Source organism: Choloepus didactylus (genome assembly GCF_015220235.1).
Source record: "Choloepus didactylus isolate mChoDid1 chromosome 11 unlocalized genomic scaffold, mChoDid1.pri SUPER_11_unloc9, whole genome shotgun sequence".
NCBI classification, from domain to species: Eukaryota; Metazoa; Chordata; class Mammalia; order Pilosa; family Megalonychidae; genus Choloepus; species Choloepus didactylus.
Genome location: NW_023637586.1, coordinates 947 through 27599, shown reverse-complemented (window position 1 = coordinate 27599; position 26653 = coordinate 947). Strand labels below are relative to the sequence as shown.

Sequence of the window (26653 nt, the reverse complement as noted above, 5' to 3'; positions counted from 1 at the left end):
GTTGTAAAATACAAAGCAAACTAAGACAAAGTCCTTTCCAAAAATAAAAAAAATATATTATGCCGAGAGTTACATTAATAGTGTTTAAAGTGCTGTGGAAATAAATAATTGAGTATTCATCTGCTATGATTGGAGTGGTTAGAAAATGCTTCATAATGAGGTAGCATCTGAACTCAGCCCTGGATGATAAGAGTTCAAGGGGGTGACAAGCACTGGGGGTGGGGGCACACATCTGTAGGTGTGAAAAGTCTGCAGTGCCTTTTGAGACAGGACACCCACCTGTTCAGAGGACACCCCCGTCCGAAACCTTTGGCCGCCACCCACTCCGACCGCACCCCTGGGCTTCCTTGGCTCGGGGCGGGTGGTCCCGGCTGGGAGCCGGACCAATGTAGGCCGGGGTGCCCCTTTCGCGGATGACAGTGCAGTGGGCTGAGTCACCCGCTGTCACCCACCTTAGAGGCCAGAGGGTGGAGACCGAGTGGCCCAACGGACTAGGGATCCACTGTACTGGCGGGGACTTTTGTGGAGGCTGACCTCGCTCGCGGGCTGGGGGTGGGGGTGTGGGGAGGAGATCCGTAAGTCCGTCTTCCCTCCACCCCCAGACCCCAAGCGGTAGCCCATTGGGAGGAGGAAAGCCCGGGTGTTGCTCCACGGGTGCCTCGAGGCTTTCGCCAGGGCTCGGAAACCTCCAGCGTCGTCTTCCCCATTGGGTCAGAAAGCACAGTGTCCCCGAGGCTTGGCGGGGTGTGTTGGGGTGGGGTGGGGATGGGACAGAAGAGGGCTTGAAGAGGGCTGACTTGGTGGGACACCAAGCGACTCTCACCCCGTCCAAAGCCCCGCGTCCGTCGGGTGCCCGCAGCCCTACGGGAGCAGGAGGACCCCAGAGGCCCACTGGCCCAGCGGGTCCTTCGGCGGCCAACGACGCCGGGGCATCCCGGGGAGACTCCGGAGCCCCACCTGCCCTCCCAGAACCCGCACCACCTGCCCGGCCGTGACCGATCTCGCCTGCCGGCTCCGAGGGCATCTCTTCGGCCGGGGGAAGGATGCCTCCGGACAGCTCGCCCCAAGGCCCACGACCTGCTGGCCTCCTTCTCAGCTGCTGGCTGGGTTTCCTGCGAGAGCGGATGGGATCGGAGGCACGGGTGCTGTCCCGACCCCTGAGGGGACCGGAGGCCCCCTGCCCAGGCTGTGAGTGGGGTTGAAGGCGCGGTGCCCATCCTCGCGCCCCAAGACGTGGGCTTCCGGGGAAGACGGCTCCCGGTTGGTTCCGAGGGCCGAGGGACAGGTGCTGTGCTCCTCCGTGGTCGGGGCGGACAGTGGCAGGGGTTCCAGGGGCGCAGGGTCCGGAGGCGGGGTGGGTGGGCTGGACAGCAGGCGAGGGGAAGGCGGCGCCAGAACTGGGACGGCCCCAGGGGAGAGACGTTGCTGTGCGTTGGGCCGCCTCGCAGGTCTCCGGCTTCCTCCTCACCCTGGCCTGGCTGGCGGGGCTCGACGAGTCCAGTCCACAGGGCCGGCAGGGTCCTGGCGGGGCTGGGGGGCCCGCGGGCACCCGACGACGCGCCGGAGGGTCAGGGCCAGGCTGGCCGCTGGCTTGGCGTGCGTGCCGGCAGGGGGCGCTAAAGGCTCCGGTGCCGTGTGTGGGGGAAGCAGGGTCCCGGGAGGGCGCGGGCCGCGCGGGTGGGAACGGGGTGGTGCGCGGCTGCTGGGTGGGGTTGGGGCGAGGGTCACGGGGGGGCTGTCCGGGAACACAAGTGGCCTGGGCGGGGGTGGCCTGCGCCGAGGCTCCGAAGGCAAGGACGGCGAGCACCGCCAAGGCGCACGACCTGCTGGGCTCGGAGTGTGTGAGCGGGGCGCGTCCGGCGACCCGGAGCCCGGCCCCGCGGGGCGCAGCCTCCCCGCAGCTGGCCGTGCGGGGCAGCCAGGCGCAAGGTAGGCTCTTGGGGCTCCGGGCGGCAAATTTTCTAAGACACACCCTCAGGGAAACCAGATACTGAATATTTCTTCCCTCTTGGACCTGAGCCTGTTCTGGTCTTGGAAAACCTGATTTGGATAACCAGGGAAACCATGCCTAGACAACAGAAAATTACAACCTACACTAAGAAAAACAAAGTTATGGCCCAGTCAAAGGAACAAATGTACACTTCAACTGAGATACAGGAATTTAAACAACTAATGCTAAATCAGTTCAAAAAGTTTAGAGAAGATATTGCAAAAGAGATAGAAGCTGTAAAGGAAGCACTGGACATGTATACGGCAGAAATCAAAAGTTCAAAAAAACAACTAGCAGAATCTATGGAAATGAAAGGCAGAACACAAGAGATGAAAGACACAATGCAAACATACAACAGCAGATCTCAAGAGGCAGAAGAAAACACTCAGAAACTGGAGAACAAATCACCTGAGAGCCTACACGCAAAGGAGCAGATGGAGAAAAGAATGAAAAAATATGAGCAATGTCTCCGGGAACTCAAGGATGAAAAAAAAATACATTAATGTATGTATCATCAGTGCCCCAGAAGGAGAAGAGAAGGGAAAAGGGGCAGAAGCAATAACAGAGGAAATAATTAATGAAAATTTCCCATCTCTTATGAAAGACATAAAATTACAGATCCAAGAAGCACAGCGTACTCCAAACAGAAGAGATCTGAATAGGCCTACGCCAAGACAATTAATAAGCAGATTATCAAATGTCAAAGACAAAGAGAGAATCCTGAAAGCAGCAAGAGAAAAGCAATCCATTACATACAAAGGAAGCTTAATAATACTATGTGCAGATCTCTCATCAGAAACCATGGAGGCAAGAAGGAAGTGGTGTGATATATTTAAGATACTGAAAGAGAAAAACCGCCAACCAAGAATCCTGTATCCATCAAAGCTGTCCTTCAAATATGAGGGAGAGCTCAAAATATTTTCTGTCAAACAGACAATGAGTGACTTTGTGAACAAGACACCCGCCATACAGGAAATACTAAAGGGAGCACTACAGGGTGATAGAAGACAGGAGTGCGTGGTTTGGAACAGAATTTTGGGAGATGGTAGCACAACAATGTAAGTACACTGAACAAAGGTAACTATGAATATGGTTGAGAGAGGAAGGTGGGGAGCATGTGAGACACCAGAAGAAAGGAGGAAAGATAAAGACGGACTGTGTAACTTGGTGAAATCTAGAGTATTCTATAATTGTGATAAAATGTATAAATATTTTCTTTTATGAAGGAGAACAAGCAAATGTCAACCTTGCAAAGTGTTAAAAATGGGGAGGCATTGGGGGAGGGACTAGAGACTGTAACTAATAGAATCATTGTATTATGCTTCCTTTAATGTAACAAAGGTGATATAACAAGGTACATGCAGATAAGAGGGGGGGATGGGGAGGCATGTTAGACAATTGACATTGGTGGTATTGTCTGATTCTTTGCTCTACTTGGATTTAAGGTTATTTTTCCTTTTGCTGCTTCCTAGCTGTCATTTTTTTCCTCTTTCTTTTGCCTCTCTACCTTCTTTGACTCTCCCTCCTGCCTTGTGGAAGAAATGTAGATACCCTTATATAGATAGTGGTGAAGGTCGTGAACACATAAATATATGACTGTACAGAGAACCATCGATTATTTACTTAGATTGGAATGTATGGTGAGTGAACAAAACCATATTAAAAAAAAAATGGGTTGATGACAAACCTCGAGGGCAATATAGTGGGTGAAATAAGACAGACACATAAGGACAATTATTGCAGGGTCTCACTGATAGAAGCTTATTATAATACGTAAACTCATAGACATGAAATATAAGATACCAAGATACAGGACGAGGCTTAAGAATGGGGAGCGGTTGCTTAATATGAGCAGAATGTTCAACTAGGATGAACTTAAATGTTTGGAAATGAACAGGGGTGTCGGTAGCAAGATGTGAGAACAGCTAACAGTAACGAATGGTGTGTGAATGAGGTGGAAAGGGGAAGCTCAGAGTCATATATGTCACCAGAAAGAAAGTTGGAGGTCAACAGGTGGGAATGTATGAAACTAAATCCTATGGTGGGCAATGTCCATGATCAACTGTACAAATACTAGAAATCGCTTCCATGAACCAGAACAAATGTATGACAATACAATTAGAAGTTAATAATAGAGGAGCATATAGGGAAGAAATATATACCTATTGCAAACTGTATACTACAGTTAGTAGTATTTCAACATATTTTCATAAACAGTAACAAATGTACTATACCAACACTATGAGTCAACAATTGAAGGGGGTTGGTTAGGGATAGGGGAGGATTAGAGTTTCCTTTTCTTTTTTCATCTTTCACTTTATTTCTTGTCTGGAGTAATGAAGTTTCTAAATATTGAACAAAAATTAAGTGTGGTGATGGATGAACAGCTGTATGAGGGTACCCAGGGGCAAGTGATTGTACACTTTAGGTCTTTGGATAATTGTATGGTATCTGAACAATCTCAATAAAAATAAAAAAAAAAAAAGTGAAAAAAAACCCCATTAATATGTTAAAAATATTATGGGGAAGAGGGGCATGGGATGATTTGGGTGTCCTTTTTATTTTTATTTTTATTTTGTGGAGTAATGAAAATGTTCAAAAATTAACTGTGATGAACACACAAGTATATGATGATACTATAAACAATTGTTTTACATTTTGGATGATTGTATGGTATGTGAATATATTTCAATTAAAAATCCATTATATTTCTATACCCTTGGAGTGAATAATCTGAAAATTAAATTTAAAAAACAATTCCATTTGCAATAGCATAGTATAAAATTCTTATGAATAAATTTAAGAAAGGAAGTGCAAAACTTATACTCTGAAAACTACAAAACATTGTTGAAAGAAATGAAAGAAGATTGAGTGGAAAAAGATATTCCATGTACATGGATCAGAAGCCGTAATATTATTAATATTAATATTATTAATACTTAACACTACCCAAATTGACCTACAGATTCAATGCAATCCCTATCAAAATCTCAGCTGGTTTTTTTTTTTTTTTTGGTAGTAATTGGTAAACTAATCCTGAAGTTCATGTGGAAATTCAAGGTACCCAGAAGAGCCAAAATGATTTTAAAAAAGAACTGTGCTGCAGCACTCATATCATAAATCTAAAGTAATCAAGATTAAATGGTACTGGCATGAGGATAGACTTTACAGGGCATGGTATAAAATTGAGAGTCCATAAATAAACCTTGACAATTACAAAAATTGATTCAAGGGTGTCAAGACAATTCAATGGAGAAAGAACAGACATTTCAACAAATGATGATGGAACAACTGGGTATCCACTGCAAAAGAATGAGGTCAGACTTCACTCATCTCAGACTATCTCAAAATGAATCAGAGAGACAAACGTAAGAGCTAAAACTATAGAACTCTTAGAAGAAAATACAGGAGTAAACCTTGATGTCCCTGGGTTAGGCAACAGTTTCTGAGTTACGACACCAAAAGCACATTTGACAAAAGAAAAATAGATAAATTTACTTGGTTGAAATTAAAAACGTTTGTGCCTCAAAGGACACCATCAAGAAAGTGAAAAAGCAATCCCCAGAATAGAAGAAAATATTTTCAAATCATATTCCTGAGAAGTGACATGTATCCAGAATATATAATGAACTGTTACAACTCAATAATTAAAAGACAAATAAAAATTTTTTAAATGGGCAAATAATTGGAATAGACATTTATCCAAGGAAGAGATACAAATGAAATTGTCAAGCCCATGAAATGATGTTTGACATCGTTAGTCATCTAGTAAATGCAAATCAAAGCTGTAATGAGATAACACTTCACACAATAGATGGCTCAAATAAAAGTTAGATCAGTATAAGAGTTGACAAGGATATGGAGAAATCAGAACCCTCATGTACTGCTGCTGGGAAAGTAAAATGGTGCAGCCACTAGGGAAGACAGTTTGGTAGTTCTTCAGAAGGTTAAACATGGAGTTACCATATGGCTGAGCAATTCCATTCCTAGGTCTATATCCAAAAGAAATGAAAACTTATGTCCACACACAACCTGTACACAATATTTGTAGAAAAATTATTCATAATAGCCCCAAACTGGAAGCCAATCAGTTCATCAACTGATGAGTGGATACCTAAAATGTGGTATATCTATACAGTGGAATATTATTCAGCAATAAAATGGAATAAAATACTGACACATGGTAATACATGGATGAACCTTGAAAACTTTATGCTAAGTGGAAGAAGCCAATCACAAAAGACCCCATTTTGTGTGATTCCAATTCTATGAAATGACCATAATCAAATCTATAGAGCTAGAAAATAGATTGGTAGTTGCCTAGGGCTGCAGATCATTGAGGAGAAATGGGAAATGATCACTATCAAACAGGGGTGATTTTTCAAGTGATGAAAATGTTCTATTGATTGTGGAGATGGTTGCATAACTGTGACTACACTAAAAACCATTGAATTATATACTTTGAATGGGTGAATTGTATATAAATTCTATCTCAATAGAGCTGTTATGTTAAAAAAAGAAATTTAATTCCTTCACTGTCTTCTAAAGATAAAAATAAATAAAATACAGTTTTTTCAAAAGCTCTCAAGTCTCCCAAAACACTCTACAAAGTTTTTATACATGTATTATGTTATAAAAGCATTAAAAAATAAAAGATATAGATTGGTAGAATGGATTTAAAAATATGAACTATCAATATGTTGCCAATAAGAGAATCATTTTACACTCAGAGGCACAAAGAAACTGAAAGTGAAAGGATGGAAAAAAATATCTCATGCAAGCTATAGCCAAAAGAAAGCAGGAGTAGCAATATTAATCTCAGATAAAATAGACTAAATGCAAGGATGTCATAAGCAAAAAGGTCACTATATACTAATAAAAGGGGCAATTCAATGAGAAGAAATAATCATAAATGTCTATGCACCCATCAATGTGCACCAAAGTACATGAGACAAAACTTTGATAAAACTGAAGGAAGCAATAGATGTTTCCACAATAACTGTGGGTGACTTCAGTACATCACTCTCTCCTATAGATAGATCAAGCAGACAGAGGACCAAGAAGGAAATTGAAAACATAAAGAATGTGATAAATGAATTTGACTTAACATATATACAACATTACATCACAAATCACCGGATACACATCCTTCTCTAGTGCTCATGGAACTTTCTCCAGAATAGATCATATGCTGGGACATAAAACAAGCCTCAATAAACAAAAAGATTGAAATTATTCAAAGCCCATTCTCTGAAAACAATGGAATGCAATTACAAGTCAATAGCCATCAAAGATTTAGAACACTCACAAACATCTGGAGGTTAAGCAATTCACACCTAAAAAATCAGTGGGTTAAAGAAGAAATAGCAAGAGACATCGCTACAGACCTAGGGATGAGTGAAAATGAGAGCACAACATATCAAAATGTATGGGATGCAGTGAAGACAGTATTGAGGGGGAAATTTATAACCCTAAATGCATACATTTAAAAAGAATAAAGAGGGCTGGTGGGATGGCAGATGAGGAAGAAGACCCCACATTTGAGGAAGAAAATGAAGAAATTGGAGGAGGTGCAGAAGGTGGACAGGGTAAAATAAAGAGACTTTTCTAAAAAATAGCTACAGCTTGGTGGAGTGCACTTTCTCTGATTAACCAGCATGTGGTGTTCGCAAGCCTCCTCTTCCCCTCAAGCCAGTTCTCTTCAACTTTGTCTTTGTGTACTCTGTATGATGTATGGATTTGGGGATGACCAGAATCCTTATACAGAGTCAGTGGATATTCTTGAAGACCTTGTCATAGAGTTCATCACTGAAATGACTCACAAGGTAATGTCAATTGAAAGACAAGGTAGAGTACAAGTTGAAGATACCGTCTTCTTGATTCAAAAGGAACCAAGGAAGTTTGCTAGGGTTAAATACTATGAATGAAGAATTGAAAAGAGCTAGAAAAACATTTGATGAAGCAAACTACAGATCTTAATACTTTCTGTACTTTCTGAAGCTTTCTTATCTTCTGGGGCAACTACATATAACTGCATATTTTCTGTAGTAGGGTCCTGATATCTAACCATGAAAATGAAAGTTGAAGAAACACAGTTTTCAGCCTTACTTTTCATATCTTCGATTTTAGAATATTTGAACCTTTAATTTCCTGCCTTTTATTGCCATACTTGAATTACTTGTTGGTTTGGTTTAATGAGCATAGGTAAGTTTAAAGTACTTTGCAATTCATGTAATTCCTCCTGATTTTTAACTTATCTAGATATGAAGTATTATTCATGTGTTAGGTGTCTTTGTGTCATTGTAGGCTATATTGTAGCTGTTTAATATGTGACACCTAAATGGCACTTTTGATCCTCTGATAACTGAAATGTGTTTTATGTTTTCTCAAGTTTCTAGACAAAAGTAGTCTGTGAGATTAATAATGACAGTTAACTGGTTCGTGTTTCTCATAAGCAGAAGATGATATAGGAAAATACGGTCTTTTAAAAGAATGTTTAAGTGTCTGAAATGGTCATTTGTTTTAATTTTCTTCAGATAGCAGGAGGGATTTTTTTTAAGAAACTAAGTTTCATGTAAATGCCTCAGTGTTGGAAAGCTATTTTTGATTTAGAAACTTTGGGGCTGATACATACTGTTTGTCAAGTTTTAGGAGAATTAATTTTCCCGGATCAGATTAAAGCTTCTAAAAATAATTGCTTTCAGTAGCATGAATGGCATTACTTAAAAAGCTGATGGCAGGATAAGCATTTGGAGTAGTGTGTTTTTTAACATATTTGTTAGTACTTTTTCATTGTGGAAATGTGTACTTGACTAAAACCATGTGTGGCCATGAAAACAAATTGTAGTTTGGAAGATACAAGTTGTGTGTGTATTTAGGTAAGTTGTATTAAATTATTGTTGCACTTAGCTTAGAATAAGGATTGAAATTGCATTTAAAGGGATCACTGAATGTTACCATCTGTGAAACTGACTATTTTGTGTGCTGCTGATTCACATTATTTATAAATCAGTACTTGGAAAAATACTACTTTCTTAACCTGTTGGTGCAGGGAATAAAGTATGAAAAGTTAAACAGAAAATAAAGAGCTAAAATCAAGGAACTAATTGAAAACTGAATAATGTAGAAAATGAACAGCAAAGGAATCCTAAACCAAGTAGAAGAAAAGAAATAACAAGGAGTAAGGCAGAAATAAATTACACATAGAATTACACATAGAAGAAAAAAAAAATACAGAATAAATAAAACCAAAAGTTGGTTCTTTGAGAAAATCAATAAGATTGACAAGCCTGTAGATAGACTGAAAATATAAAAGAGAAGAACTAAATAAACAAAATAATAAATGAGAGAGATGACAATACTGTGGATGTCTAAGAAATTAAAAAAAAAACAACTATAAAAGGTTACTATGAACAACTGAATGCCAAAAAACAAGATAATGTAGAAGAAATGGACAATTTCCTGGAAGCACATAAACAACCTAGATGGACCAGAGAAAAAATAGAAGACCTCAACCAACCAATCACAAGCAAAGAGATCCAATCAGTCATCAAAAAGCTTCCCACAAATAAATGCCCAGGGCCAGATGGCTTCACAGGGGAATTCTACCAAACTTTCCAAAAAGAACTGATACCAATCGTACTTAAATTCTTTCAAAACATTGAAGAAAATGGAACACTACCTAACTCATTTTATGAAGCAAACATCACTCTAATACCAAAACCAGGTAAAGATGATACAAGAAAGTAAAACTACAGGCCCATCTCCCTCATGAATATAAATGTAAAATTTCTCAACAAAATACTTGCATATCAAATCCAAAGACACATTAAAAAGTCATACACCACAACCTAGTGGGAGTCATTCCAGGCATGCAATTAGGGTGCAACATAAGAAAATCAACGTAATTCAACACATAAACAAATCAAAAGAGAAAAATCAAATGATCATCTCAATAGATGCTGAAAAAACATTTGACAAAACCGAGCATCCTTTTCTGATAAAAACACTTCAAAAGGTAGGAATTGAAGGAAAGTGCCTCAATACAATAAAGGGCATATACAAAAAACCCACAGCCAGCTTAGTATTCCATGGCAAGAGACTGAAAGCCCTCCCTCTAGGATCAGGAACAAGACAAGGATGCCCGCTGTCACCACTGTTATTCACCATTGTGCTAGAAGTGCTAGCCAGAGCAACCTGCCAAGACAAAGAAAGAAAAGGCATCCAAATTGGAAAAGAAGTAAAAACTGTCATTATTTGCAGATGATATGATCTTATATCTGGAAAACCTTGAGATATCAATGACACAGCTACTTCAGCTAATAAGCAAATTTAGCAAATCAGTGGGATACAGAATTAATGCACATAAGTCAGTAATGTTCCTGTACACCAGAAATGACCTAACTGAAGAGACACTCAAGAGAGAAAAATATTCCATTCTCAATAGCAACTAAAAAATCAAGTACCTAGGAATAAACTTAACCAAGGATGTAAAAGACCTATGCCTAGAAAACTACATAACTTTACTAAAAGAAACAGAAGGGGACCTAAAAAGATGGAGAAATATTCCATGTTCATGGATAGGAAGGCTAAATATCATTAAGATGTCAATTCTACCCAAACTCATCTACACGTTGAATGCAATTCCAATAAAAATTCCAACAACCTACTTTGCAGACTTGGAAAAGCTAGTTATCAAATTTCTTTTTAAGGGAAATATGCCTTGAATTGCTAATAAACATTCTAAAAAAGAAAAACAAAGTGGGAGGACTTACACGTCCTGACCCTGAAGCTTATTATAAAGCCACAGTAGTCAAAATAGCATGGTACTGGCACAAAGATAGACATAGTAATCAATGGAATCAAATTGAGAATTCAGAGATAGACCCCCAGAACTATGGCTGACTGATCTTTGATAAGGCCCCCAAAACTACTGAACTCTGACATAAAAGTCTGTTAAAAAGATGGGACTGGAAGAACTGGATATCCATATCCAAAATAATGAAAAAGACCCTTACCTGGCACCCTATGCAAAAATTTGTGCGGGACACTGATTACGTGCTTCAACTTGGCGGGCCTGGGCTGGGGGACCGGATCCACCCCTGGGGAGGGTAGTGGGCACGGGCGACAGCGCCCTCTACAGCCCCCCGGGCCTGGGAAAGTGAGGCCGGAGGCAGGCCCCATTTCCTCACCCAAATTACCAATGTTAGGGGAGGCTTGCCAGAGGGAACCGCCTTTTCCCCACCCCCTTATCTTGCCCGGACACTCCCCATTGCCAGCGCAACTCCCATCACCACCGGTGCGCATACATTGTTGCCGGACACCGTTACGGGAGCAACTTTCGCCCCTTTTCAATCAACCTCCGCGCTCTCTCAGAACCAATCCAAGCCTTTAACCCCTACAGCTACCCCGCCCTCTAAACCGCCCGATATAAGCTTATACTCTCCCCTAATAAACGCTCTCTCTTGGTTTTCTTCATCCAAAAAGAAACATGTCCCGCCTGTTCCTTTCTCGCCGCCCTCCATACTTTGCACGCCTCCCGCCGGGGACCTGGCCAAGTCCCCCGCCTCGCCCTCGCCTCCGGGAAAGAGCCCCCGCCGCCGGTACCCTCGGAGCAATCCTGGGAGCCTAGGATTTAGCAACCGGCTGCCACCCTCCCCCAGACGAGTCAACTGCGACCGCAACTGGCGCCCAACATGGGGCCCCTGGAATTAAAAGTCCTCTCTACGCAGCGGTCCAGTAAAACCACCCGCTCGCCCGGACGCCTCTCCAGCTCCCCTTCTCCTCGCCTGCAAAGTAAGGGCCGCCTCTCCCTCGCCGCCCCGCGGAGCCACCTCTCCCTCGCCGCTCCACGTCTGGGGCCGCCTCTCCCACGCCACTCCGCGCCCGGGCCGCTCTTCCTTTCCCGCAAATTTGGAAGCCATATATCTGACAAAAGAGTGATATCTTACATATATAAAGAAATCCTTCAACTCAATGACACCAGTACAAACAGCCCAATTATAAAATGGGCAAAATATATAAAAAGATGTTTCTCTGAAGAGGAAATACAAATGGCCAAAAAAAAAAAAAAAAAAAAAAAAAAAAAACCACATGAAAAATGTTCATCTTCCCTAGCTATTAGGGAGATGCAAATTAAGACCACAATGAGATATCCTCCAACACCAATTAGATTGGCTGCAATTAAGCACACAGGAAACTATTAAGTGCTGGAGAGGATTTGGAGAATTTGGAAGTCTTATTCATTGTTGGCACTGTTTTATGGTATAGTCACTCTGGAAGACAGTCCAGCAGTTCCTTAGAAAACTAGATATAGAGTTACCCTTCCATCCAGCAATTGCACTTCTTGGTATATACCTGGAAGATCTGAAAGCAGTGACATGGTCAGATATCTACATGCCAATGTTCCTAGCAGCATTATTCACAGTTGCAAAGAGATGGAAACAACCCAAATGTCCTTCAGCAGATGAGTGGATAATTAAAATGTGTTATATATACATGATGGAATACTATGTGGCAGGAAGAAGGAATGATGTCCTGAAACATATGACGACATGGATGAACCTTGAAGACATAATGCTGAGCAAAATAAGCCAGGCACAAAAAGAGAAATATTGTTTGTTATCACTAATGTGAACACTGTGAAAAATGTATAATAAATGGTTTATACTTTAGAATGTAGGGGATCCAGCAATAGAAAGCAAATAGTGAAGGGGGGATGATAATCTAAGAACAGATAAATTATGGAGGGTAAACTTAATATTAAGGGAATGCTCATGAATAACTGTGGTTTGTTAATTTTGGGGTGCGGAATATGGTAGGAACAAGTTGGCAGGAATGTAGTTATTTTAGGTTAGCTGTTTTTCTTATTCCTTTGATTATAGTTTGTTTAGTTTCTTGGGGTAGGGTGGGAACATGTTGGAAATAATTATTTTATGTTACTTGTTTTTCTTATTCTTTTATTTGGTTATGGTTTGTTGATTTTCTTAGAGTATGGTAGGAAGCAATGTAGTTACTGTAGGTTACTTCTTTTTTCTTATTCCTTTGTTTTGTTTTGTTTGAAATGTTTTTTTAAATTGTTTTAAATTTTTTGATAAAGTTAAAAAATAATCACTAAAATTTTTTTCATTATTTTTGCCCACTCAGATATGACTATTCACATACCTCTCCTCCAGAAATCTTTGTCACCAGTTTTCCAATCATGTCCCTTCCAAGTCCATGGCCATCCAACCAAACCATTAGCAACAGTCCATGAGTCAGTATACAAATGCACCTCTGGTGAATTCTTCCAAGCAAATTGAACAATGAGGTGCACTGGTAGATGGTCCAACCACCAGGAGGATTTCTGCTCACCATTGTCCTTCAGGGACATCCAAGAAAGGGGCTGAAGTGCTGCACTTTCTAATTTCATGTGGTACCTGCATATCATGCAGAACCATCTGTAAACCAGGTCCAAGTTTTCTTTTCCTCAGTCAACTGACTGTAAGATACTCCCCATGAGACCATAGCTCTGGGCTGTGAAAGAGAAGGTAATGTGGCAGGAGTTGGAATCGTGGGCTTTTGGGCCACTTCCTCATGTAACTTACTTGTGTCTTCAGCATATGGTTGAGTCCTATCATATATATCATTTCCATTTTTTTTTTGATGGAGTGCTGCTGTGCATGCCCAACTTTATGGCTTGGTGGGTTAGAAAACACCCAGCCATGGTAGGTACTCAGGTCTCATAGTGAGTTGGTGGCCCATGGTTGAGCATTCAGTTTCTTCTAAGGCCCAGTATCAGGCCAAAAGCTGTTTCTAAAAAGGAGAGTAGTTAACTGCAGAGGATGGTAAGTCTTTACTCCAAAATCCTAAGGGTCTGCATTGTGATTCTCCAATAGGAGCCTGCCAAAGGCTCCAGACAGCATCTCTTTTTGCCACTGACACTTCTAGCACTAGAGGACCTGCTGGATTATATGGTGCAAGTGGCATAGCAGCTTGCATAGCAGTCTGGTCCTGTCACAGAGCCTCTTTTTGTTCTGGTCCCCACTCAAAACTAGCAGCTTTTCTGGTCATTCAGTAAATGGGCAGGAGTAACACATCCAGAAGAGGAATATGTTGTCTCCAAAATCCAAAGAGGCCAAATAAGCATTATGCTTCTTTTTTCATTGTAGGAGGGGCCAGATGCAACAGCTTGTCCTTCACCTTAGAAGGGATATCTTGACATGCCCCACACCAGTGGACACCTTGAACTTTCATTGAGGTGGAAGTCCCCTGTGTCTTTGTTGAACTTATTTCCCAACCTGACACACAAATTCCTTACAAATAGGTCTAGACTAGTTGCTACTTCTTGCTCACTAGGCCCAATCAATATGATATCAATACAATGGATCAGTGTGATGTCTTGTGGTAGGGAGACAAGATTATGACAAAGGGCTGTAGAGTTGATATACCCCTTAGGTAGGACCATGAAGCTGTACTGCCAGCTAAAAGCAAACTTTCTGGTGCTACTTACTAAAAGCTATTGAAAAAAAAGCATATTCCAGATTAATAGCTGCATATCAGGTACCAGGGGATGTGTTGATTTGCTCAAGCAGTAACACAACTGGAGCAGCAGCTGCAATTGGAGTCACCATCTGTTTAAGTTTGCAATAATCCACTGTTATCCTCCAAGACCCACCTGATTCCTGCACAGGCCAAATAGGAAAGTTGAATGCAGATGTGGTGCAAATCACCACCCCGGCATCCTTCAAAGCCTTAACAGTGGAACAAATCTCTGAAATCCCTCCAGGAATCTGGTATTGCTCCTGTTTTCCTCTTTTGCTAGGTAGGGGCAGTTCTAGTGACTTCCACTTGGCCCTTCCCACCTTAATAGCCTTCACTCCACAATTTAGAGAACAAATGTGGGGTTTCTGCCAGTTGGTGAGTATATCTATTCCAGTTATGCATTCCAGAACTAGGGAAATAACCACAGCATTAGTCTAGGGACACGCTGGACCACTGTGAGATGGACCTGAGCTAAAACTCCATTGTTCACCTGATCTCCATAAGCCCCTCTGTGACTGGTGGACTATAGTGATGTTTTAGGTCTTCTGGAATTGTCACTTCTGATCCTGTGCCTAATAATCCCTGAAATATCTCATCATTTCCTTTTCCCCAATGCACAGTTTCCCTGGTAAAGGTTCATAGATCTCCTTGGGGAAATCTTGGAGGAAGATTCACACTATAAATTTTTGGCAGTATAACAGGGTGCTTCCCCAAGTGGACCTGGCCTTCCTGTCATTCAAGGGTCAAGAGGTCAGCAAACTGTCTCAAGCCTGGAAATTGATTAAGAGTCCATGACTCTTCTGTTTTTGTAATTCAAGTTAGACTTTTGTACTCTTGACCTAGAATTCTTCTTATGGAGATCAAAAAAGAATTTAGTAGACTGCCCATTTATTTCTAGGGAAGGTAGATCTATTAGCCAATGCCACAAGTCTGTGCAAGTCAGGTTATTTTGTCTGCTGCTTTGATTCTGCTGTCCATTTTGGTAGCCATGCCCACCCTGTCTTACCAGGGCCACCAGCCTCACTTTTAAGAAAGCAAATTACAGTAGATCTTCCCACCTCTGATTCAGTGACTCCTTGAGTGGACCTAACATTTAATGACCAGGATATACAGAGAAAATGGACAGGAGTCCTCCTGTGACAGATCCCTGTTCAAAATAATTTCATCAAAAGTGAGACAGCTTACAGATCTTCACTGCTGCCCAAGATGTATTTCAGTTAGTGAATAAAATTCAACATGAGCAATCAGAACCCAGGAGTAGCCTTTTATTTTTAGCATTGCCAATTAAACTGATTGATGGGTTTACAAATGTCTAAATGATAAAGATGAGCCTAACATAATGTTCCAGTCAGCAAAAATTGATCAAGGGTGAAAATAGGAGGCAAATACATTTATTAAAGTGTATGGCAGATCTCTACCCTCTTTCTATCTCCTGGTAGCCTGTGTTATCAGCTTTTAACTCTCAAAGTTTGCTCATTAGTGTTAGTATCTGTGTGACACCTGAAACTCAGAGCTAGATAGCTCGGCAGATATGAATGTCCGTATTAACACATACAGCAACTGTTAAAATAAAAAGCTGAAAAAAAGCCCAGACTTCAATTAGAGATATGAATGAAGCAGATCTGGTTAAGACTAGGGCAAATTGGGCCAAAGGGTAATGGTTGAAACTGACTGTGTGTTAAAACTTCAACTTCCATGTGAGAAAAAGGGAAGAGATGTTTATTTGTTGTAGGATCTATATTTTGTAAACAATATAACTTCTACAGTCAGTTTTTTCAAACACCACAATTACATGGAACTTGAATAGGAAGTTATATATGGTAGGTCTGTAGAGGTTAGAGTGAAATAGCAACACATTCCAAAGTAATTTGGGTGGAGAATAAAAATACATATTTGGAGCTCCCTGAAGAGCTGGGGGAGGATGTGGAGTTTTTGGACTTCCTCAGCTGGATTGTTGCTGATGTTCTCACAAACATTGGGGACTGACAACTTGACATGCTGAGCCCTCTTTCTTGGGGCTTGACCCTATGAAGCTTGTTACTGCAAAGGAGAGGCTAAATCTGCTTGTAATTGTGCCTAAGGGTCTCCCCCTGAGTGCCTCTTTGTTGCTCAGATGTGGCCCTCTCTCTCTAACTAAGCCACCTTGGTGGGTGATCTCAATGCCCCCCCACACACACATGGGACCTGTCTCCCAGGGGTGTAAATCTCCCTGGCAATGCAGGATATGACCCCTGGGGATGAGTCTGGACCCAACATTGTGGGAATGAGAACATCTTCTTGACCAAAAGGGGGGTGCAAAATGAAATAAAGCTTCAGTGGCTGAGAAATTTCAAATGGAGTTGAGAGGTCACTCTGGTGGACATTCTTATGCACTACATAGGTAACCCTTTTTAGATCTTGGTGTATTGGAAGAGCTAGAAGTAAATACCCGAAAGTACCAGACTCCAACCCAGTAGCCTTGACTCTTGAAGATGACTGTATGACAATGTAGATTACAAGGGGTGACAGTGTGATTGTGAAAACCTTGTGGATTGCAATCCTTTATCCAGTGTATGGATGGATAAGTAGAAAAATGGGGACAAAAATTAAATGAAAACTAGGGTGGGATGGGGGGATGATTTGGGTGTACTTTTTTATCTTTATATTTTATTCTCTCTCTCTCTCTCTCTCTCTCTGTTAGCCTAGCTAGGGGTCCATCAGTTTTGTTTATTTTCTCAAAGAACCAGCTTCTGGTTTTGTTGATTCTCTCTATTGTTTTCCTGTTCTCAGGTTCATTTATTTTTGCTCTAATCTTTGTTATTTCCTTCCTTCTGTTTGCTTTGGGGTTAGTTTGCTGTTACTTCTCTAGTTCCTCCAGGTGAACAGTTAATTCTTCAATTTCTGTTCTCTCTTCTCTTTTAATATAATCATTTAGGGCAATAAGTTTCCCTCTCAGCACCACCTTTACTGCATCCCATAAGTTTTGATATGTTGTGTTTTCATTGTCATTTGCCTCGAGGCATTTACTTATTTCTCTTGTAATTTCTTCCTTTACCTACTGGTTTTCTAAGAGTGTGTTGTTTTGTCTTCATATATTTGTGAATTTTACAGTGTTACACCTATTATTTATTTCCAACTTCATTCTGTTATGATCCAAGATAGTGTTTTTTATAATATCAGTATTTTAAAATTTGTTGAGTGTTGCTTTGTGAGCCAGCATGTGGTCTTTCCTAGAGAATGTTCCATGAGCACTGAGAAAAACATGTATCCTGCTGTTGTGGGGTGTAGTGTTCTATAAATGTCTGTCAAGTCTAGTTAATTTATCATACAATTCAACATCTCCATTTCCTTGTTGATCCTCTGCCTAGATGTTCTAGCCATTGGTAAGAGTGGTGTATTGAAGTCTCCAACTATTACTGTGCAGTTATCTACTTCTCCTTTTGGTGTTCTCAGTGTTTCCCTCATGAATTTTAGAGCACTCTGCCTTGGTGCATAAATATTTATGATTGGTAGGTTTTCTTGATGAATTGACCCTTTTATTAATATATAGTGTCCTTTTTCTCTTTTTTTAAGAAATTTTTTTTAAATTTTATTCTGAAATTCAGTCATAGATACATATATTTTATTTAGATAGTCTTACAAACAGAACAATCCTACAAGCAGAACATACATAGATGAATCAAATCAGTCTGATTTTTTGTTTCTATTTGATTTTTTTATAGTTATTTAAATATTATATTTTCAAGTTCACCAAAACTATTTCTTCCCTATCTTTATCTATGCTTCTCCCTTTTATATTTTATTCTAGTTGCCTTGTTTTGGGATACTTTTACTTTTTCTTATTTCCTTGACTCCTGATTATTATTAAAATGATTATAAATCAATATTAGTGCTTCAATTTCATGTTTCCCCTGAAATAATTAAAATTCTAATGGAACCCCTCAAAACATCAGTCAACCTGTATCTTTTTTAAACAGTTACAAATCAACTTTACGTTATATTGCTCTTACTCAATATGTTAATATATTTTAATATTTCATTTATAATTATGAAAATAAATCTCATACCTAGCAGTTTAAAAAATGTCACTTAAATAAAAGTAAAATTGATATAACTTACAACCAAACCACTCAGATTTGCTTTTTTCTTTTCTTAAAATTCATTTTATTGAGATATATTCACATACGAAGCAGTCATACAAAACAAAGCATACATTCAATTGTTTATAGAACCATTATATAGTTGATCATTCATCACCAAAATTAATTTTTGATATTTCATTACCACACACACAAAATTAATAAGAGTAAAAATTAAAGTGAAAAAGAACAATTAAAGTAAAAAAGAACACTGGGTGCCTTTTTTTTCTCTTCCCCCATTTTTCTACTCATCCATCCATAAACTAGACAAAGGGGAGTGTGGTCCATATGGCTTTCCCAATCATATTGTCACTCCTCACAAGCTACATTTTTATACAATCATCTTCAAGATTGAAGGGTTCTGGGTGTACTGAAGTCTCCAACTATTACTGTGCAGTTATCTGCTTCTCCTTTTGGTGTTCTCAGTGTTTCCCTCATGAATTTTGGGGCACTCTGGCTTGGTGCATAAATATTTATGGTTGTTAGGGTTTCTTGATGAATTGACCCTTTTATTTGTATGTAGTGTCCTTTGTCTCTTTTAATTGTTTTACTTTTTTTGAAGCAAAAAATCAAGTTTAATGTTATACAACTGTTAAAAATCATGTTTTTGAAGAATATTTAATGATGGGTAAAATGTACATGACATAGTATTAGAGTAGGAGGAAAAAATAATATACAAAATCAAAGATTATCACAGATTTTTTTCTTAAAAATTTGCACAGGTACTCAAGAGAGGAAAGGCACCAAAATAATAGTTGTTACTTTCTATCAAGAGTCAGAAGATGTTTTCTGTAAAGGGTCAAATAGTAAATATTCTAGTCTTCCTGGGCCATATAAAGTCTCTGTCACATATTCTTCTTTGTGTGTGTGTGTTGTTGTCATCCTGGTAGGCATTGTTATTGTTTTTTACAACCCTTTAAAAACATAAAAAACATTCTTAGCTTGAGGGCCATACTGGAAGAAAGAGGCACTGGACAGGATTTGACCCTCAGGCTATCATTTGCCCTCTTAAAAGTGATGGGTTATGAGCAATTTTTATTTTCTTCTTCCATGCTTTTCTACATTTTTCAAAATATTACACAATGAGCATTCAGGACCTTTCTATGATTCAGAAGTAAAACTTAGTGTAGCATTATGGTCTTGAAGAGCTCCTTGTATTTTACATATGCTGTTTTGCCTCTCTTCTAAGAAGCACATAAAATTAGTCGGGTGTGACTATTATCTGTTATTAAGGAAATCTCTCAAGGTCTGAGTGCCTTTTTCTGAGAAGACAGACAATACTAAGGGAGGAGGAAATAACAAATGCACACAATCTCTAATCCAAAGCCATCTTGGAGATTGTACTGCTTTATCTCCTGTGATTCTATTAGGATAGTGAAGAAAAAGAATGTCCCTCGGTGCTCCAAAGAAAAAAAATGTTGTGACTAGATGCCACCTTGGAACTGATGGGAAATGATAAGGATCACCCCCATATCCACAGGGCTTTTCTATGATGTCTGCCTCTTTGAGAGGAAGCCATGACAAGTCAGGAACCTTGGACTACTTTGAACCCTTGGACTACTTTTCTTCCATTGGCAGGGGGATTGAAGGAATGGGCATGACATCTGACTTTAGCTTAGCCTTGCCTCGCATAAGAAAGGAAAGCTTGAATGGGAAAAAACAGACAAACAGACAAAACCCTTTGCCTGATCCCTGTTTCATGGTGTCATGAAGCTTCTGTTCATTGAGTGGGAAGACATCTGTAACACTGGCAAAATCTTGTAAGCCAAATTTCATGCTCTCTGTTCTCAAAGAAGGAACTAGGGTATGGATGACTCTGGCTTAGTTTATTTTTCTTCATCTTCATAGATCTCCCTAAAAATCTTTGATTCTCCTCTGAAACTTTTCTTGTTTTACCTTGACTGTCTATCACCAATACTCATTTTCTACTTTTTCTTATTATTCCAATGGAAATGATCCAAAATTCTTGTTTCCTGGCACCTAAATTCCTGTGCTAGCCAAACAATAACTGTATTCCTGAATACCTGAATTCCATGAAAAGAAAATTTGACAGAAGTGAATTACATTAAAGGAGCCCCTTGAGGACATGGGAGCACTCTTTGGGGTTTTGTGTCACTGTTAATCCAATAGTGTCAGAACCTTCTCATGTTTCCTCCTCAGGAGCATGAAATTTGGTTTGGCTTAGGTCTCTTTGTACATGTTCTAAAATCAAAATCTTTTCTCTCAAAGCATGTCTTATGTGCTGGAACTCGATTTCTAGGCTATTGAATTTACTTTCAGCTTCAGAAAGCTGTTGAGAAAGAATCTCATTGTTGTCTTTTAGGTTAGACACATAAAAATTCATTTTGTCCTGTAAATGAAACCACTCATCTTTTGCTCTCTGGAAAGTGAGTTTCAGCTCTCTTTTTGATATCTCACTTTGATCATGGTCATTTATTGCAGCAGCCAGTCTAGAACGGTATGATTCAACTTCTGTTTCCAGTCTTTCCTTGCTTTTTTTTTCACTCTCTAATTTAGAGTTTAGCATTGCATTTTGTGATGTCAGAACATCAATCTGTTCATTATACTGAAATATTGTTTTTGTTAATGTTTCCTCATTCAGTTTTAATGTCTTTTGAAGGTCATCATTTTCTTCTTTTACAATTTTCATGTCCTCGGAATATTTCTTTTCTTTTTCCTGGTTGTGAATTTTCATTGTGTCTATTTCCAATCTTAGCTTGGCAATTTCATCCTGCAACATGCGATTTTTATGCAAAAGATCTTCTCCTTTCTCATGACTATCAGAAACCTAAGTTTTGTAAAACAAAGGAGACTTTTAGTTAGCACTCAATAAAATGACATATCATGATGTCCTCTGAAATTAAAGATTAAACTATATGCATATACAATAAAAGGGCTGCAACAAGTAACAATCTAACTGGAGAAAAATAAAGTTGGATCCAAACCTTACACATGATTCAGCATAAATTCCTAAAAGTTCAAAAATTTAATTGAAAAAAATGAATGCATGAAAGTAAAAAAGAAACTAGAAGAGATTTTTTTAAGAATCTCAGAATTGGAAATGTCTTTCTCTGTATTACAGCAAACCCAGAAGGAGTAAAAGAAAGCTTAATAAATTAGACCATATTTTTCAAAAATTGGGTTTACAGCTACCCTACATGAAGAGCTTTTGCTCTGTTTAGATATGGTCAGACTAAAAATATTAAATACAATCCCCTTCAAGCATACATGCAATCATTATAATATAAAATACATTTCACATATTTTATAATTTTAAATATTTCTGCCTGAATTACCATAAAGAATACAACATTCTTTCTGTTCTAAATTAATTCCACATGGGTTTACAGTTTGATATCTAACCTATACAGCTACTCCTCATCAAGAGCTGTAGCTCTGCATATATTTGACAGATTAAATTTCTTAAAGTTCTTTAATAGTTCCTTTTTTTCTGAGAATATTCCAGAGATATTCTATATTTCTAAAATTTTTATAGTCAATTATAAGAATTACATTTATTGATAACTGATAAAACTAGGCACTGTACAAAGCACTTATATATACAACAAATAATTCACTTAATTATCACAATTCTGTAAAATAGAGATTCAAAAATATATGAAAGTTCCAGGATTTCCCCCATGTCTTTTGTGTTCTTCTAATTAGTGTTTTCCCTCTAAACCATCATTATTTTTCCAATATAAACACAAAAATACAAAAGAAACTTCATATTTTAAGACTAATGGTAAGTAAGGTACAATTTATAGAGCTCTTCTTAGAAAATCATAAGATTATTTGCTGCTCAGTAAATTATATTTCATTTTCATAATGTTTGAAACACTAATAAATATGAAATATGAAAATAACCTGAACTATTATACAGTCCCACCAACAATGAATAAGAGTTCCAATTTCTCCACATCCCCTCCAGCATTTGTAGTTTCCTGTTTGTTTCATGGCAGCCATTCTAACCGGTGTTAGATGATATCTCATTGTGGTCTTAATTTGCATCTCTCTAATAGCTAGTGAAGCTGAACATTTTTTCATGTGTTTCTTGGCCATTTGTATTTCCTCTTCAGAGAACTGTCTTTTCATATCTTTTGCCCATTTTATAATTGGGCTGTCTGTACTACTGTCACTGAGTTGTAGGATTTCTTTATATATGCAAGATATCAGTCTTTTGTCAGATACATGGTTTCCAAAAATTTTTTCCCATTGAGTTGGCTGCCTCTTTACCTTTTTGAGAAATTCCTTTGAGGTGCAGAAACTTCTAAGCTTGAGGAGTTCCCATTTATCTATTTTCTCTTTTGTTGCTTGTGCTTTGGGTGTAAAGTCTAGGAAGTGGCCGCCTAATACAAGGTCTTGAAGATGTTTTCCTACATTATCTTCTAGGAGTTTTATGGTACTTTCTTTTATATTGAGATCTTTGGTCCATTTTGAGTTAATTTTTGTGTAGGGGGTGAGGTAGGGGTCCTCTTTCATTCTTTTGGATATGGATATCCAACTCTCCCAGCCCCATTTGTTGAAAAGACCATTATGGCTCAGTTCAGTGACTTTGGGGGCCTTATCAAACATCAGTCGGTCATAGATCTGAGGGTCTATCTCTGAATTCTCAATTCGATTCCATTGATCTATATGTCTATCTTTGTGCCAGTACCATGCTGTTTTGGCAACTGTGGCTTTATAATAAGCTTCAAAGTCAGGGAGTGTAAGTCCTCCCACTTCATTTTTCTTTTTTAGAGTGTCTTTAGCAATTCGAGGCATCTTCCCTTTCCAAATAAATTTGATAACTAGCTTTTCCAAGTCTGCAAAGTAGGTTGTTGGAATTTTGATTGGGATTGCACTGAATCTGTAGATGAGTTTGGGTAGAAATGACATCTTAATGACATTTAGCCTTCCTATCCATGAACATGGAATATTTTTCCATCTTTTAAGGTCCCCTTCTATTTCTTTTAGTAGAGTTATGTAGTTTTCTTTGTATAGGTCTTTTACATCTTTGGTTAAGTTTATTCCTAGGTACTTGATTTTTTCAGTTGCTATTGAAAATGGTATCTTTTTCTTGAGTGTCTCTTCAGTTTGTTCATTTCTAGCATATAGAAACATTACTGACTTATGTGCATTAATCTTGTATCCCGCTACTTTGCTAAATTTGTTTATTAGCTCTAGTAGCTGTATCGTTGATTTCTCAGAGTTTTCTAGATATAAGATCATATCATCTGCAAACAATGACAGTTTTACTTCTTCTTTTCCAATTTGGATGCCTTTTATTTCTTTGTCTTGCCAGATTGCCCTGGCTAGCACTTCCAGCACAATGTTGAATAACAGTGGTGACAGCGGGCATCCTTGTCTTCTTCCTGATCTTAGAGGGAAGGCTTTCAGTCTCTCACCATTGAGTACTATGCTGGCTGTGGGTTTTTCATATATGCTCTTTATCATGTTGAGGAAGTTTCCTTCAATTCCTACCTTTTGAAGTGTTTTTATCAAAAAGGGATGTTGGATTTTGTTAAATGCTTTTTCAGCATCTATTGAGATGATCAATTGATTTTTCCCTTTCGAGTTTTTAATGTGTTGTAATACATTGATTGTTTTTCTTATGTTGAACCATCCTTGCATGCCTGGAATGAACCCCACTTGGTCATGGTGTATGATTTTTTTAATGTGTCTTTGGATTCGATTTGCAAGTATTTTGTTGAGGATTTTTGCATCTATATTCATTAGGGAGATTGGCCGGTAGTTTTCCTTTTTTGTAGCATCTTTGCCTGGTTTTGGTATTAGATTGATGTTAGCTTCATAAAATGAGTTAGGTAGTGTTCCATTTTCTTTAATGTTTTGAAAGAGTGTGAGTAAGATTGGTGTCAGTTCTTTCTGGAAAGTTTGGTAGAATTCCCCTGTGAAGCCATCTGGCCCTGGGCATTTATTTGTGGGAAGATTTTTGATGACTGATTGGATCTCTTTGCTTGTGAGGGGTTGGTTGAGGTCTTCTATTTCTTCTCTGGTCAGTCTAGGTTGTTCATATGTTTCCAGGAAATTGTCCATTTCTTCTACATTATCCAGTTTGTTGCCATACAGTTGTTCATAATATCCTCTTATAATTTTTTTAATTTCTTCAGGATCTGCAGTTATGTCACCTTTTTCATTCATTATTTTGTTTATATGGGTCTTCTCTCTTTTTGATTTTGTCAGTCTAGCTAGGGGCTTGTCAATCTTGTTGATATTCTCAAAGAACCAACTTTTGGTGATATTTATCCTCTCTATTGTTTTTTTGTTCTCCATGTCATTTATTTCTGCTTTAATCCTTGTTATTTCTTTTCTTCTACTTGGTTTAGGATTGGTTTGCTGTTCATTTTCTAGCTTCTTCAGTTGATCCATTAGTTCTTTGATTTTGGCTCTTTCTTCCTTTTTAATATATGCATTTAGTGCTATAAATTTCCCCCTGAGCACTGCTTTTGCTGCATCCCATAGGTTTTGGTATGTTGTGTTCTCATTTTCATTCGTCTCTATATATTTAGCAATTTCTCTTGCTATTTCTTATTTAACCCACTGATTGTTTAGGAGTGTGTTGTTTAACCTCCAGGTATTTGTGAATTTTCTAAGTCTCTGATGGTTATTGACTTCTAATTGTATTCCATTGTGGTCAGAGAATGTGCTTTGAATAATTTCAGTCTTTTTAAATTTATTGAGGCTTGTTTTATGTCCCAGCATATGATCTATTCTGGAGAAAGTTCCATGAGCACTAGAAAAGTATGTGTATCCTGGTGATTTGGGATGTAATGTCCTGTATATGTCTGTTAACTCTAATTCATTTATCAGATTGTTTAGGTTTTCAATTTCCTTATTGGTCTTCTGTCTGGTTGATCTATCTATAGGAGAGAGTGATGTGTTGAAGTCTCCCACAATTATTGTGGAAACATCAATTGCTTCCTTTAGTTTTGCCAGTGTTTCTCTCATGTATTTTGTGGCACCTTGATTGGGTGCATAGACATTTACGATTGTTATTTCTTCTTGCTGAATTGCCCCTTTTATTAGTATGTAGTGGCCTTCTTTGTCTCTCAAAACATCCCTGCATTTGAAGTCTATTTTATCTGAGATTAATATTGCTACACCTGCTTTCTTTTGGCTGTAGCTTGCATGGAATATTTTTTTCCATCCTTTCACTTTCAGTTTCTTTGTGTCCCTATGTCTAAGATGAGTCTCTTGTATGCAACATATTGATGGTTCATTTTTTTTGATCCATTCTGCGAATCTATATCTTTTAATTGGGGAGTTTAATCCATTTACATTCAACGTTATAACCGTGAAGGCATTTCTTGAATCAGCCATCTTATCCTTTGGTTTATGTTTGCCATATTTTTCCCCTCTCTCGATTAATATCCTTTATTGTACCCATACCGAATCTCTTTAGTACTGAACCTTTCTCCAAGTCTCTCTGTCCTGTCTTTGTTTCTCTGTCTGTAGGGCTCCCTTTAGTATCTCCAGTAGGGCAGGTCTCTTGTTAGCAAATTCTCTCAGCATTTCTTTGTCTGTGAAAAATTTAAGCTGTCCCTCAAATTTGAAGGAGAGCTTTGCTGGATAAAGTATTCTTGGCTGGAAATTTTTCTCACTCAGAATTTTAAATATATCGTGCCACTGCCTTCTCGCCTCCATGGTGGCTGCTGACTAGTCACTACTTAGTCTTATGCTGTTTCCTTTGTATGTGTTGAATTGCTTTTCTCTTGCTGCTTTCAGAACTTGTTCCTTCTCTTCTGTGTTTGACAGTGTGATCAGTATATATCTCGGAGTGGGTTTATTTGGATTTATTCTATTTGGAGTTCGCTGAGCATTTATGATTTGTGTATTTATGTTGTTTAGAAGGTTTGGGAAGTTTTCCCCAACAATTTCTTTGAATACTCTTCCTGGACCTTTACCCTTTTCTTCCCCTTCTGGGACACCAATGAGTCTTATATTTGGACGTTTCATATTATCTATCATATCCCTGAGGTCCATTTCGATTTTTTCAATTTTTTTCCCCATTCTTTCTTTTATG

At 38.9% G+C, this 26653-nt stretch overlaps 1 protein-coding gene across 1 annotated transcript; it reads right to left on the bottom strand.

Moving 5' to 3' along the window:
• Positions 1-19234: 19234 nt before the first annotated feature.
• On the bottom strand, positions 19235-22919 carry LOC119524758 (ankyrin repeat domain-containing protein 26-like; the record flags this gene model as incomplete). Its single annotated transcript, XM_037823420.1, has 2 exons — positions 19235-21418; positions 22867-22919. Coding segments are annotated over 2 exons (698 nt in total), but the record flags the coding sequence as incomplete, so codon positions are not given.
• Between the last annotated feature and the right edge of the window lie 3734 nt (positions 22920-26653).